This window comes from Phocoena phocoena, chromosome 7 (assembly GCF_963924675.1).
Source record: "Phocoena phocoena chromosome 7, mPhoPho1.1, whole genome shotgun sequence".
Taxonomy (NCBI): Eukaryota; Metazoa; Chordata; class Mammalia; order Artiodactyla; family Phocoenidae; genus Phocoena; species Phocoena phocoena.
This window is the reverse complement of record NC_089225.1, coordinates 110,939,948-110,955,148: the sequence shown is the minus strand read 5'-3', so window position 1 is coordinate 110,955,148 and position 15,201 is coordinate 110,939,948. Positions and strand designations below refer to the sequence as shown.

Here is a 15,201-nt window from a genome sequence, read left to right as displayed (position 1 = left end):
AAGATAATCTCTATCATGTAACAAAGTATTTTTTGATCTAGTTTACTAGAAGTTTTAATACGCAATATGTTAGATGTTATAAAATATTATTTTAGTATCAGTTGAGATGATCATATTGTTTTCTCCTTTGACATATTATGAGATAAAATATATTAGTAGATTTTTTTAGAAAAAACTAAAAATATTTGGCAATCCTACAACAGACTCTACTTGGTCATATGTATTATTCTTTTAACACATTGCTGGATTTGATTTGTTGATGTTTTACATAGAATTTTTGCAATTATATTTGTAATTGATATTGATCTAGCTTTGTTTGTTATTATTGCTATGATTGCTATTATGTTTGTTATGTTTTATTTTGGCTTTTTGTGAATATTTCTTTGACTTTTTTTTTTACTTTTGTCGACAAAATTGATGTACTGTGGTTTTCTACTCCTTCCTTATTTCGTTTTTGTTTCTTTTTCTTTTCCTGAAAAATCACCCACCCCATTAAGACTTTCAGACAAATTAAAACATATTTTCTTAAAGATTTAAAGTACTATTCCTTATCTAGTTATAGCCTCTTTTCCCTTAAGGTTATGTATTTGTGCCTATTCTCTTGGCTTTTAACTGATCTTTTTTTTTTAATTTTTTTAATTAATTTATTTTTGTCTGCTTTGGATCTTCGTTGCTGCTCGCAGGCTTTCTCTAGTTGCGGTGAGCGGGGGCCACTCTTTGTTGCGGTGCGTGGGCTTCTCACTGCAGTGGCCTCTCTTGTCGTGGAGCACAGGCTCTAGGCACGCCAGCTTCAGTAGTTGTGGCGCGTGGGCTCTAGAGCGCAGGCTCAGTAGTTGTGGTTCCTGGGCTTAGTTGCTCCACGGCATGTGGGATCTTCCTGGACCAAGGCTCGAACCCACGTCTCCTGCATTGGCAGGTGGATTCTTAACTACTGTGCCACCAGCGAAGGCCGGCTTTTTACTGATCTTGCTAGAGATTTTTTCATGTCTTTTTTCAAAATAATGTTGAATTTTTAAATCATCTTAACTATTTTTTTAAATTATTCATTTCATTATTTTCTAAATTTATTGTTTCTACCTTCTTGCTTTCTTGGTTTTAGTTTTATATTACTTTCTCTGTGCTGAGATGAATGTTTAATTCCTTTATCTTTCTTCTTTCTTGTTTCATAACAGAAGCATTGAAGGCTATGAATTTTCTTCTGAGGGTAACATTGGCCACCTCCCATAAAATTTGTTATGCAGTGCCCTCACTGTAATTCATCTGAAACAATTTCTTATCACTGGCTTGATTTTTCCTATAACCTATGAGTTGTTCATAAAAAGTACTTTTGTTTGTTTTTAACATCCAAGTGCTTTGATGATTTTTTGCCTATCGAAGGCTATTGCTACATTTTCATTTTATTCACTTGCAGTCAGAGAACATAAATACAATTCATTGGAAATTTATTAATATTTTCTGTACGGCCTAGGATATGAACACATGTCCATGCAACACGGACATTTGAAAAGACTGTGTGTTTTTGATTTACATGCTACAAAGTGCAATATGTATCTGCTACATCTATGTATTTATCATATAATAGTGGGCGGCATATCTACCCTGCCCAAGACACTGGGCAATTTCCCACTGATTTCTGTCCAGCTGTATCTTGGTCCATAAGTGTTTTTCTTCACACCATTATCCACCTGCAAGTCTCTTGCCCATTTTTCTACTGGGCTGCCTGCCTTTTTCTAACTGATTTGTAGTTCTGTTTTCAGTGGGCCTGTGAGTACCCAGCCCACCAAGGGTGAGTTTACCACAAGTGACAAGTCACTGAGGGGAAGAGCAGAAGGACTGGACAATCTTGGGGACACCAAATATCATCCAAACCAGGGGCTCATTGGCTGACAGGCTGACCTTTGATACATGGGGTCTGGAAGGTGAGCTAAGGGACCCTCCTACCCTGGGTCAGTCCCCATGGAGCCTCCTGGGGTTAGCAGTGGAAGGTCTTGTTCATCATCTGTCTGGGAGATTCCTCCACCTACCCCAGATCACGTCTTTTTTGGTTTCAGTGTTTGAAGAAGCTCTCAACAAAAGCTCCTCAGAATATTTCTGTCTGGTTTCTGTTTCAGTTGCTTTTTTCTTTGAAACAGTCTGTTTTTATCTTTTTTGTATTATGGAGTATAAGATATATACAGAGGATGTCACACACACACACACACACACACACAACTGCTCAATGAATCATCACTAACATCCCCGTAACCACCAGTTCAAGAAGTAAAACACTACCTGAAATTTCCCAATTTCTCTCTCTTCTGAAAAGGCAATCACTATTTTGACTTTGTTCCCTGTAATTTACTTTTGCCCATTTTTTAAATTATTTATTTATTTACTTTTGGCTGCTTTGGGTCTCTGTTGCTGCGCGGGCTTTCTCTAGTTGCGGTGAGCAGAGGCTACTCTTCGTTGTGGTGCACGGGCTACTCATTGCAGTGGCTTCTCTTATTGCAGTGGCTTCTCTTGTTGCGGAGCAGGGCTCTAGGCATGCGGGCTTCAGTAGTTGTGGCACACGGGCTCAGTAGTTGTGGTTCGCGGGGTCTAGAGCGCAGGCTCAGTAGTTGTGGTGCACGGGCTTAGCTGCTCCATGGCACGTGGGATCTTCCCAAATCAGGGCTCGAACCTGTGTCCCCTGCATTGGCAGGTGGATTCTTAACCACTGCACCATGAGGGAAGTTCCTAGCCCATTTTTAATCTTTACATAAATAATGTCATACGGAGTTCACTCTTTTGTGTCAGGCAACTTTCATTTATTCAACACTGTGTTTGTGAGAGTCGAGCACTGTTGCAGGCAACTGTAGTACATTCCCCTTCATCATTGTATCTTTTCCATTGTAGGAACACCATTTATTTATCCATTCTACTGTTAATAGACAATCGGATTGTTTCTAGTTTGAGGCATTAGGAACAATGCTGTTATGAACATTCCTGAACATGACTTTTAGTGGAAATGTGTACACATTTCTGTTGAGCATTTACCTGAGAGGGAGACTAGATGTGTTTGCCTTCAGCTTGAGTAAATAATCTCAATTTTCCAAAGTGGCTGTACCAGTTTATGCCCTAGTAGGTTTTGGAAATCTGCATTGCCCCAAATCATCAAAATGAAATTGTAGGCATTCTGGTGGCAGTGTAGTTGTATTTTAGTGGGGCTTTAATTTGTATTTCTCGGATGGCTAGTGAGAATAAGCCCCTTACATTTATGTATTGTTATTTGCATATCCTATTTTGTGAAGTATCCACTCAAGTCTCTTGTCCATTTTTCTATTTGGTTGTCTCCCTTTTTCTAATTGATTTGTAAGAATTCTTTATCTGAAGGTGAGCACTTTGTCTGTTTTACATTTTGCAAATATCTTTCCCCATTTTTTCTCAAGAGATGATGTCTGTGAAATATTTCCAAGTCCTTTCATGACTGAAGATCTCGTCCTGATTCCCCACACATGAATATTAGATTGGCTGAGAATGGAGTTCTTGGGTTATAGTATATTTCTCCTGCAAAAAACCTTGTGGGCGTTATTCTGTTGCTTTGTGCCACCTTATTATATAAAGAAAACTGCTATCAATTAGGTAATGTGGCTTTCCTACAGTAAACTTATGAGAGCTGTTCCTTTATCCTTGAAATACCAAAATGTCATCAGAATATGTTCAGATATGTTTCTATCTTTTCAAAGAATCTCTTGGAGGATACTTTAAAGACAATTTTTAATTTTTAAGGGTGCTTAAAGGGAGTTTTGATTTGGAGAGAAGACATTCTTCAGCTCAGGAAACTTATCATAGCTCATTTTTGCTATGGGCTACTATAATGAAATAGCATAGACAAGGTGGCTTTAAAAAAAATGTATTTCTCACAGTTTTGAAGGCTAGAAAGTCCAAGATCAAGGTGCTGACAAAGTAGGTTTCATTCTGAGGTTTCTGCTCTTGGCTTATAGGCGGCTACCACCTCGCCATGTGCTCACATGGCCTTCCCTCTGTGTGCCCAGAGAGAGGGGTCTCTGGTGGTTCTTCTATAAGGACACCAGCTTTATCAGATCAGCCCCCCTCCCCACTTATGACCTCATTTAACCTAAGCCACCTGCTTAAAGGCTCCATCCCCACCAGAGTCACATAGGGGGTGAGGGCTTCAACATATAAATTTAGTGGGGGACACAATTCATTCCACAGAAGAACTTACCTTTATTATTTCCTTGTTTACATGTTATATTCTCTCTGCTCCTTTTTCTCCTAAGATATAAAGAAGTTCCTGAATCTGTCCTCAATGTTACTTTTCTTTACGTGCATCTTTTTCTCCCTTTTATACTCTGAGTATGAGAAATTTTCTCTGTCCGGTCTTAAATCACTGATTTGATTTTCCTCAATCTCCAATCACTGTGTCAACTGCATTTTAAAACTTGAAGTAATGGTTTTCATCTCAGAGCAATCTTCCTTGATCTCCTGTCGCTCCTTTTCCGTGGACATAATGTTCACCTAGATTCTCAGTGGCAACGTAAATCAGAGACTTTCTCAAATTTTCTCTTGTTTCTTGCAGCAACTCTGGTTCATAAAGAGACATTTGCTCTGATGACTCAAAATAATCCATCCTTCTGTGGTTCTGAATCAGAGTTCATGTCGGTTTATCCTTGAGTGAGGAAGGAGAGAACGAGAGAGGGAAGAATGAGGTCCATGGCTTTCTTAAAAAAGGTAGTTCAGGTGGTGGATTAATTATGTATTACTTCATAACAAATTACCCCCAAAACCTAATGGCTTAAGGCAACAAGCACTGACAATTGTCCAGTTTCTGTGGATCAGGAATGCAGGCATGGCTCAGGTGGGTGGTTCTAACTCAAACCCTCTCAAGAGGTTGCAGTCACGTCAAGACTCAGCTAGGCTGGCAGTTCCACTGCCAGGCCCCTTCACTGACTGTTGGCAGCCTCAGAATATCCACTTTCAGGTTCACTCACCTGGGTCCCTCCACGGTGCCACCTCATCACATGGAAGCTGGCTGCCCCCAGGATAAACAATTCAAAAGGGAGAGAAAGAGAGCATGCAGAACAGAAGCTGCAGGCTTTTTATAACCTAATCTCCAAAGTGACAATCCATCCCCTCTGCTGTATGATATCCATTAGAAGCAAGTCACCACGTCCACACTCAAGGGGAGGGGATGACACAGGGTGTGAAGATCACGGGCAGGTCAGTAGGGCCATCTCCGAGGCTGCCCACCACAGTTGGGTAGATCATAGATTGTGTGTGTCTGAGGTCAAACATTTTCAGACTAAGAGAAGAGACAGACTTTAACCTTACAGATATGGTACTTTTCTATAACAGGTTTGTGTAGATTTGGAGAGAATTAGCCACAGACACGGCCAGGAGCTTCACCACTGGGCAGAGTGTTTCTTTCCAGGTTTTTGTTTGTCTTGTCGTCTTTTAATGTATAAGCCTCTGGAATGGCTGGTGCGATGCTCCTTTCTGAAACGTGCATGACTGAAGCTAGAGGCCATCAGGTGCAGAGTGTGACCTGAGGTGCTGATGTTCTGGGAGTACCACGGGGCTCAGAGCTCTCCCCCAAATCGCTGAAGAGGCAAGATCCACCCCACACCCACCGCAGGGCTCCTCTCCTACTTACCCATGGTGAACCCACGGGGAGCTGGCCAGCCCTTCCTCAGTCTTGCCTGCCCTACTTCTGCCAGGAATTCCCCAACACTTCTGTCATGGTGCACTCCGTCCTTAAGTTCAACCAGACACACAGCTCTCCATTTTTCTCCCTTTCCTATATTTCCAAGATTATCTAAGATGGGAGGAGTTAAAACTTGAAAGCAGATTACAAACTGTGCTTCTACATCCTTGAAGTTGTCAAGGTCAGACAAGGGGTACACAGTCTGCTTTGCTCTATCAGGTTGATTTTAACTTTTAACTCTCAGAAGGCAAACTTTCCACCTTACGATATTTTGCCTGATGAGCACTGCACTGTCTCCCCCAGTCAATGGCAGAGATATCCATAATTAGCTGGCTTACCCTTAAAAAGCCATGACCCTGGTGGTGTGGGCTCAGCACGGTGTCTTGATTAGGGGAACACCCTCCAGCAACCCCAGATGATTTCAAAGCAGTTGTCTTTCTTTCTTTATCCAATTCCCACATACGTCATAGCTGCTCCCAGGCCTTTTCTCCCAAAGTCCTCCAAATATTCCTGGTCCCTGCCTTAGCCCTTGTACCTCTTTTCTTCCGTCTCATGCCTTCCCCATCTCTTTTCGCAAGACTGCATCTGGAAAAAAGAGCAAACTAGAAAAGAAGGAAGAGGAAGAAACGGAGGAAGAGAGTGAGGAATTGGACCCAGTGGGGGTTTGAACGAGAAGCATGGCCACACAGTTCTAATGAGCGCAGTTAAACTGCCCGCATTTGCGTCTTAGCTCTGCCACTTAGCAGCTGTGAGGCCGCCAGGAGATTGCTTCACTAGTCAGGTTCCCCATCTGCCAAATAGTAATAACGATAGCCCCTGTCTCGCAGGATTGCTGAGAGAAAGAGAGTTTACATGTGCAATATCTTTAAAAGAGGACCTATGCAATAAGTACCCAATATATAGTATATAGTATATGTAGTATACTATATTCTCAGTACATCAAGAGTACCTGGCATATATGAGGGAGGGCTCAAAAAGTGTTAATTGGAGGGGGGAAGGAGTAAATTAGGAATTTGGGATCAGCAGATACATTCCACTATATATAAAATAAACAACAGGGACCTAATGTATAGCACGGGGAACTATATTCAATGTCTTGTAATAACCTATAATGGAAAAGAATCTGAAAAAGAACAGATACAGATGCAGATAGAGGTATGTATAACTGAATCACTGTGCTGTACACCTGAAACATTGTAAATCAACTGTACTTCAATAAAAAAGTAATAAAAATAAATAATTAAATAATTCTGCTTCAAAAATGTGTTTATTGAGTGAAACTCATTTGTTTGTTATTTTGTCTTTGATGGTTATACTAATGGAAAATGTCCACATCTCCAGCTGTATAACTTCATCCTTGTGTCATCATAAATCATGCCCCTAACAGGAAGAAAAAAAAAAACAGGCAAGAGTTGTAAAGGGCTTTTCTCACATCTAGCTAGTGCCCACATGCCATCACGTTGTTTCAAGGACACAAAGGAAATGAAAGTGGCCCCTGTTTTCTGGGTGCATGAATTGCTACCCATAAAGACCACGTAACAATGCCCCTTCACAAAGCAGTTCCCCACAGCCTAGCAGGTTGATGGGTGAGCCCTTCCCGCCACACATATGTCTTGGCTGAAACTGTCAAGCCTGAAAAGCTATGAGGAACCCCTTAAAAAGGAATTTAGAAAAATCTTCCACCGAGTTGAAAAGCTTCTGACCCCAGGGAGACACCTCTGTGTCGCCGAAGCTTGGAACTGGGAGAGCCGGACTGCGGGGACGGGAGAGAGGAGAGAACAGCCCGAGGTGGATGGAAACACCACGGCCAGAAAGGGAGCCCCGGACCAGCTCCGAGCTGATAGGGTCCACAGCTGGATTGGACGGTGAGGTTTGAGCCAAGAGCACTTGGGGGCTGACCTACGGGGAACCCGTGTGTTGAAGGAACAGCTCTCCAAGACCTCAGGATCTAACAGGGGCCTTTCAGGCTCAAATAAGCAGCCAGTCTCAGAATCGGACCCACTTCACAGCGGAATTATGCCACAGTCACTTTGAGTTAACCTGGATATGCCCGCTGTTTGTCCCTGACCTGAGGTCACAATGGGGTCTGTGTATCTGGGACTGACCATTCCTCCCAGACCATGACCCTCCATTGGCAACCGACTCACTGATCTTCATCCTAACACGGGGCTGAGACTAAATTAGGCCCACACTGCATTCATTTATCCATCAGGCATTGTTATCTTGCTGCAAAATAGTTCAATACCAAGAGTATCGACAGAGAAAAAGTTCCAAGGCTGGTGGTCTCTGAAGGCATGCTACCGGGCTCTGCACAGCTATAGCAAGCTCACCGGATGCAAACTGCGTGACGCAACAGAATTCTAGCTAATGTTTATGCTTTTCTGTGAGGATCTGTTACCAGAGTCCTCATCTAAACACGTTCATAAACACAACTTGATGTAAATCACATACAATATATCACTGAAAATCTGTGAATTATGGTACCCTCTGATGAGCATTTAAACATCCAAGTGGAACAATGAAGCGACCTTTATCTGATTCAGAGAAAGCCAGGATCCCTCTGTTATTGATTGCTTAAATATATTCTGCACCTTCAAGGACAGTCAGCGAAGGAGAAAGTCAAATACAAGACTTCCAAGAAGTTGAGGGGGAAATAGTGATACTGCGTCCCTTCCCCCTCAAACGGTTGTTCAGCCAGTGGGGGACTGAGGCAGGGTGGGCAGTAGGGGGTCCCATGAACTAATCAAGAAAGGAAAGACAAAGAAATAGAGATCAGAAGATTTCACATTGAAATAAAGAAATTCGTGTTGCCTTAAATATAATTTGTGTTAGTTACATTTCAATTCCTAATTTATACATAGCGGGGTTGATAAAGAATTACATTATAACAAAATTAGCCAGAATAATTAGCATAGTATATGTGCTACTGATTAAACACCCAGCAGATAGCTCGGTAATTAAGATCCGTGAGTGCCGTATTTTGAGGCTTTGTCATCTTATTATCTGCCTAACAAGTGCTTCCTCTTTAGCTCTCTTCTGATTTGAAGTTTGATAGCAATCTCTAATAATTCTCAATTTATTTCTTTAAATTACCTTACCCAAATTCCGATCATTTTCCTGCGGTCACTACCCTCCCTCTCTTTGTATTGACACAAACGTGCTTCTAAATGTAAGGCATCTGACGCTACAAGGCATTTGTGCTTGGAAATTCAGGTTCAAAATTTTCAAAACCCATCATTCTTTGGCTGAAAGAAAGAACCAGAGGCCAACTACATGCTCTGCAAGTTAGTCAGACTTCTGAATACAGATCTACAGAGTTCATACCTCCTTTCTAGGCAGAGCCCCATTGCCAGCAATTCCAAGAACGTGTCCACCAGGGTCCAACAGCAGCCCCTCAAGTGGCCCTGGCTGCTTGCTCACTGATGACCCTAGCCCGTGATGCCACTGCTCCATATTCGGGGAGTCTGGGGTCAGCTGCTGCCCTTGCAACACACAGTGAGATTTTGTCATGGAAGACAAGAGTTCAACTACCAAAGAACAGAAAGCTTGGGGGCTGACTCACATTCTTTTCACAGGCAGAGCTGTGTCTGCTGCATCTCTTTAGACTGAAACCAGAATGTGTCCATGGTTTTAAAGGCAGAGTGAACACACCTGCATCAACCAGGAATACTTTTAGCTGCAAGTCACAGAAAACACATGAATAGTACTTAAGGAATAAAGACAAGAAGTCTGGCAGTTGGCAGCCTGGAGCTGGGGCAGAGGTTCAGAAATGTCATCAAGGAACCATCGGTCTCGTCCACTCTTTCTGTCCCACTCACCTGAGTGTGTCGAGCCTTCATTTCATGTCCATCACCTCATGGCTGTAAGTTGGCTGCCACAGCTCCACACATTATGTCCACGTTCAAGGAAAGAAGAAAGGGAAAGGAAAAAAGTGCCAACCGCTACTTCCCCTTTCAATCAGGAGAGCAAAGAACTTCCCAGATGCACCAGAGCAGACCATGCCTGTCCTCACTGGCCAGAACTGGGCTGCAAGGGAGGCTAATTCGTAGAGTAGCTAACAAGGAGACTAGGGCGGAAGTTACTGACTTAGATAAACATGATTCATCACCAGGGGCCAGGCACATGGTCACAACAAAGAAAACCCAGGGTCTCTTAGGTAGGAGGAAGGAGAACAAATATTAAGCAGTAACTTCAGGGCTGGCTCCTCAAATGCAGACGCAGACATGTCGGGAAAAGCATCAGTGTATGGAACAGAAGCTGCAAAATCACGCAGAGGAGAGGGGTGTGTTATTCAGGGTTCTCCAGAGAAACAGAACCAAGAGGATGTGTGTGCATGTATAGATATTCTTAAAATAAAGGTATACATGATTTATTTCAAGAAATCAACTCACGCAATTGTCGCAACCAGCAAGTCCAAAACCTGCATGTAGGCCAGCAGGCTGGAGACCCAGGAAGAATTGCAGTTCTAATTCAAAGGCCATCTGCTGGCAGTATTCCATCTTGCTTGGGGGACATCAGTCTTTGTTCTATGAAGGCCTTCAACTGATTGGATGAGGCCCACCTGCATTATGGAGGGTCATCGGCTTTCCTCAAAGTCCACCAAAGTAAACATCATCATCTCATTTAAAAAAAACAAAAAGAACTTCACAGGAGCATCCAGTATATGTTTGACCAGGTATCCGGGCAGTGTGGCCCAGCCAGATTCACACATAAAATTAACCATCACACAGGGAGACAAGACAAAGTAAGAAAGGGAAGAGGTAGCAAGACTGGGACACAAGGTGAAGAGGGCTCTATAAAAGCTATGTGATATATATACATATATATGTATAACTGAATCACCTTGCTGTACACCAGAATATAACACAACACTATAAATCAACTATACTTCAATTTAAAACTTATTTTTAATTTTTCAAATTTTAAACTTTAAAAAAATAAATCTATGTGAGGAAAGAGGAGAGATGTCATTGAAGGGCACAAACTTGCAACCAGCAGGTAAGAAAGTCCTGGAGATCTAATGCACAGCATAGTGTCTATAGACAACAATATTGTATTATGAACGTCAAACTTTCTAAGACATGAAGAAAACTTAATTATCCCCACCACAAAAAAGGAAGTCATAGTTCTGCAACATGATAGAGGTGTTAGCTAACAATGGCAATCATGTTACCATATATAAATGCATCAAATCAACATGATGTACACCTCAAACTTACATGTATATGTTATATGTTCAATGTATTTCAATTTTAATATATCCAAAAATTAATTTTTAAGCTAAATGGCATAGCCTGGGCCCCTCAGGTCATTACAGCATACAGGCGCCGCTGGAGCAGCTGTGTTTTGTGCCCAGGTTCAGGTAGGGAGATACAGGACCGCTAGAGACAGAGGTTATGGAAAAAAAGTCCACTACCCCGCAGGAATGCATAGAAACCAACATGAGTGCTTTGCACTTCCACGGGGCACGGAATTGGGTGCTTTAAGCCAAAGTTAGCAGCCTTAAGAAGTACAGAGGCTGCTGCTAATACTTCGGTTACTTTCTGGGTTCACTTATGTGATGCTTTTGTCTTCTCGAGACCAAAGATTTCCCTGCATTCTCAATTTCAAGGCATGCCCAATTTACAGTCAACCAGACTCTCTTTTTAGATGAAGTGAAGGAATACGTGGTGTAGAACGTTACAGTATGTTCCTTTCAACAGAAAAAAGGTTGCAAGCCCAGGCTCGGGAAAAGGATTTTAAGGTTTCAGGACAGAGTCTCACTTTGATAAAAGAAGATGTTGATCGGCAGTACCGACAAGAGATTTTTTTAAAAAAACGCTGTCCCCTCGGCTTCTCCCACTCACAGACAGGTCTACTGCCCCCCTCTCTAGAATGATCCTTAAGTGAGGCCTTGGGGAGATTAATTCCCATCTCCCTCTGAGGAACGGGGTGGGGAGGACTGCTGGCGCGTGGCCGTTCCCAGGGCTGTAACTGGAGCCACGTTTCTTCTATTTATAGACATGCCCGCAGCCCTCTCCGCCCAGCTGCTGACTTTGGACTCAGTTGGGAAGCAGAGAAGTTTGGTCAACACACAAACGACATCACAATGTCCATCTCTGATTGCCTTCCCGATTACCCGGTCAAGTCGGATTTCGTAAATAGATTGAAGTCAGCCCTGGAAGCCAGGGATGAGGCGACAGTGAGGGATTTGATCTGTACTGAAGTTCGGCACGTGGACGCCGTAATAGAACTGGCCAACGACGACTGGATGAAGGACCCCTCGGCCCAGCTGCCCCCCGGGGTCCTCCTAGGTAACTACGATGAATCCGCTGCTTCCCCATCGTGTGCACAGGGTTGGGGTGGGGAACATTCGGGGGTGGAAGGGCAAATGGTTGAAAAAGGCGAATGATACGTGGCCAGCTGTATGATTCTTATTTATATACATACGCACATGCTGCATATACTGTATATATACATGTACCTAGTATATATCTGTATATATATACATAGCATATGTCATAGTATATATATATATATATATATATATATATCATAGTATATACATATACACACATTTACTGTATTTACTATACAGTACATAGTAAATATATATATACTATGTAAATATATACACAGTAAATATGTATATATATACTATGATATATAGATCTATACTATGATATATACTATGTGTCTATATATATACACATACACACACATATATATATACACACAGTATGTTACATAGGCAACAATTAAAGTACAATACAAAAAATTTAAAAACAGAAAAATTAAACCGTGGCACCACCATCCCGACCCAGCACCTCTTTTCATTTCTCCACTTTTCTCCAAGCTAGTCTATTTGCATGTGTAAATTTCCTCTACTTATAACCGTGTGGTAGATAATAAGTTTGTGTTCTGTTCTGTTGAGTTAATACACCTAAAGTACTTTCCATGTTGCTACATGTCTTCTTAATTTCAATCACCTGTTGAGGTGATTAATGACAAAATACTTAAACCAAATGCCTACAAGAGGGGGCTATGTGTTTACATTTTTACTACTATCAGTAATGCTATAATTAGTGTCTATATTAGCATTCATATGCTTTTTTCTTATTCAGGGTTCTGTCCTTAGGATCAATTCTTAGGAGCTGTATTACTGGGACAAGGGATAACAAATTTTCCAAATTGTTTTCTGAAATGATTTCTATTCTCCTGATAGTGAGTGTGTGTCACATCACACCCTGAACATTATGGGTGGTTAATATTCATATTTAAATCTCAATTTAGTAAGTGCACCCTGGTCATTCTCCACTGCCTGCTCGTCCATCCTTTTATGTTTGTTTTCTAACATCTTTATTGGAATATAATTGCTTTACCAATGTTGTTAGTTTCTGCTGTATAACAAGGTGAATCAGCTATACGTATACACATATCCCCCTATCCCTTCCCTCTTGTGTCTCCCTCCCACCCTCCCTATCCCACCCCTCTAGGTGGTCACAAAGCACCGAGCTGACCCTCCCTGTGCTATGCGGCTGCTTCCCACTAGCCATCCATTTTACATTTGGTAGTGTATATATGTCCATGCCACTCTCTCACTTCGTCCCAGCTTCCCCTTCCCCCCAACCTTTCTTTACTGCTCAGAACCAAGTCTTATCTGTAGGGTTTGGGTTTTCTTTGTAGACCTTTTTACATGTGGCCCTTGTCTAGTCAGGTCCTTGGGGCAATATCTCCTCATTTCTTTATACCTTTTTTGGTCTTTTGTAAGTCTCCTTCACATAACATGTGTATATCCCGTTGTCATATTTGCTGAAAATGATATCCCTGACCACAGCTTAACTGTTCACTGCATCGTGCTAATTCTAGCTTGTCAGATGTGCCCTCCACAACGTGACTCCTAAGGAATGTTCAGGGCTCCCCTCCCCCCACTAGACAGACTCCTTCCAACACATGTGAGTGCATGCACACACGCGTACCACTGCACACACAAGGCACAAACACACACGTGCACAAAACACATGCTCACACACCAGGAAGGACACCAAGAGGGAACGTGCCTGGGACGTTGGTGCTGGCGAGTGGAGCTTTAATATGATGAAGGACAGATCAGAGACTGGAACTTCTAAGGGGGTGACCATCCCTCTATTCCCCTGTGATGTGGGTGCACTCCCACTGTCTCTCACTGGTGGTGTAAACAAGTTGCAGAAGGCTTTAGGGAGAAACCGGCTCCTGTTTTCTTCTTTTCCTTGGTTTTCCTAATATCTGGGGCACCGATCGGGGTGAGGCCCCAGGAGGCGTGAGCCCAGAGAGCACCACACCTCTCTTCAGACCTTAGCTCTGCCCGGATGGGCAGGGGTCCTCACCGAGACAGCACCTGGTACACGCAACAATCCAGGAGCCTGCCCCTGGGGCGCGGAGGGGACTTTGAAATCCTAAACTGTGCTTTGGCCAGGAGTGTTGAGCTCTACATTTTGCATGTGCACTCCAGACCCACCCTGCCCCCTGCCCATGAGGTGCCTCTTAGAGCCACATCATCCTGGCCCACGCTCTCTGACCCCCATTGGGTGTAGCTAACGCAAGGTGCTGCAAGGAGCGGGGAAGGGAGGGTATTTGCTCTGGGACCCCTCCCTACCAGATCATCGCTGCGATTTGGCTTCCACCATTGGGCTGAAGGCTTAGCTCCTGGGTGGCACCACCCACCTCCTTCCTTGCCCCTTCAGACACAGGGAGGGGGGCTCCCACGGTGGCCCTGGGAACCCCAGCTGGCTTCCCTGGTCCTGCCCGCCTTTGCTATGCCCTGGAGTTGCGCCATCTGCTTTCTGCTGGGATTCTGACTGGAGCAAGTGCCCCACTCATCACAGCCCCTTTTACAAACCCATCCCAGCAGGTTGGGGATTTGTGTATTTGGAGCCCCGAGTTAAAATATCATTTCTTGTCCTTTAACAACAGCCTTAATCTGTTCTTTAGATTCATTTATTAAATAGCGTGTTTTCACAGCTAGTAGGACACGTCATCAGTGCTACACATTAATATAAATTACAGGTAACATCTTACTATTTTAAATGAGCTACGTGAAAGCTAATGATGTGATAATATTTTTCTCTCAGTATTAATAACATATTTTTATTAATCCAAGATAAAAATCTAGTCTTTCCAACAAAAACTAAAATAAAATATCATTTCTTTTCACATTACTAATTGCCCTGCATCATCTCTACTGTCCCCACCACTTTACTAAACACTTGAAACCAATGAAACCTGTGTTAAAGAGTGTCCCGTTCCCTCCCACGAAGAACCCTGTATGTTCTAAATCATATCGTATCTACTTCGCCCTGCCAAACGGCGCAACTCAGGAAGGACGAGAACAGGTCGATGCTGCTGACATCTTGTCAGGACTTGGGCTTGTTCTGGGTTGTTTCTGCTTCGGATGATGGTAACTGAATGATTAAGCCTGTGACCTCAGGGCACATACTGTTGCCAATCATTTTATTGTGGGGGAAGCAGGCTGGGCTTGAAACCGGGGTAGAGAGGCAGCA

General features: G+C 42.9%; 1 protein-coding gene across 1 annotated transcript in view; it reads left to right on the top strand.

Moving 5' to 3' along the window:
• Positions 1-11,712: 11,712 nt before the first annotated feature.
• ASB18 (ankyrin repeat and SOCS box containing 18) overlaps positions 11,713-15,201 on the top strand; it is a 62,600-nt gene continuing 59,111 nt past the window's right edge. The window contains exon 1 of the mRNA XM_065881098.1: positions 11,713-11,976. Within this exon, the coding sequence (XP_065737170.1) occupies positions 11,772-11,976 (205 nt within the window). The 5' untranslated portion in view covers positions 11,713-11,771. The remainder of the gene's footprint in view (positions 11,977-15,201) is intronic.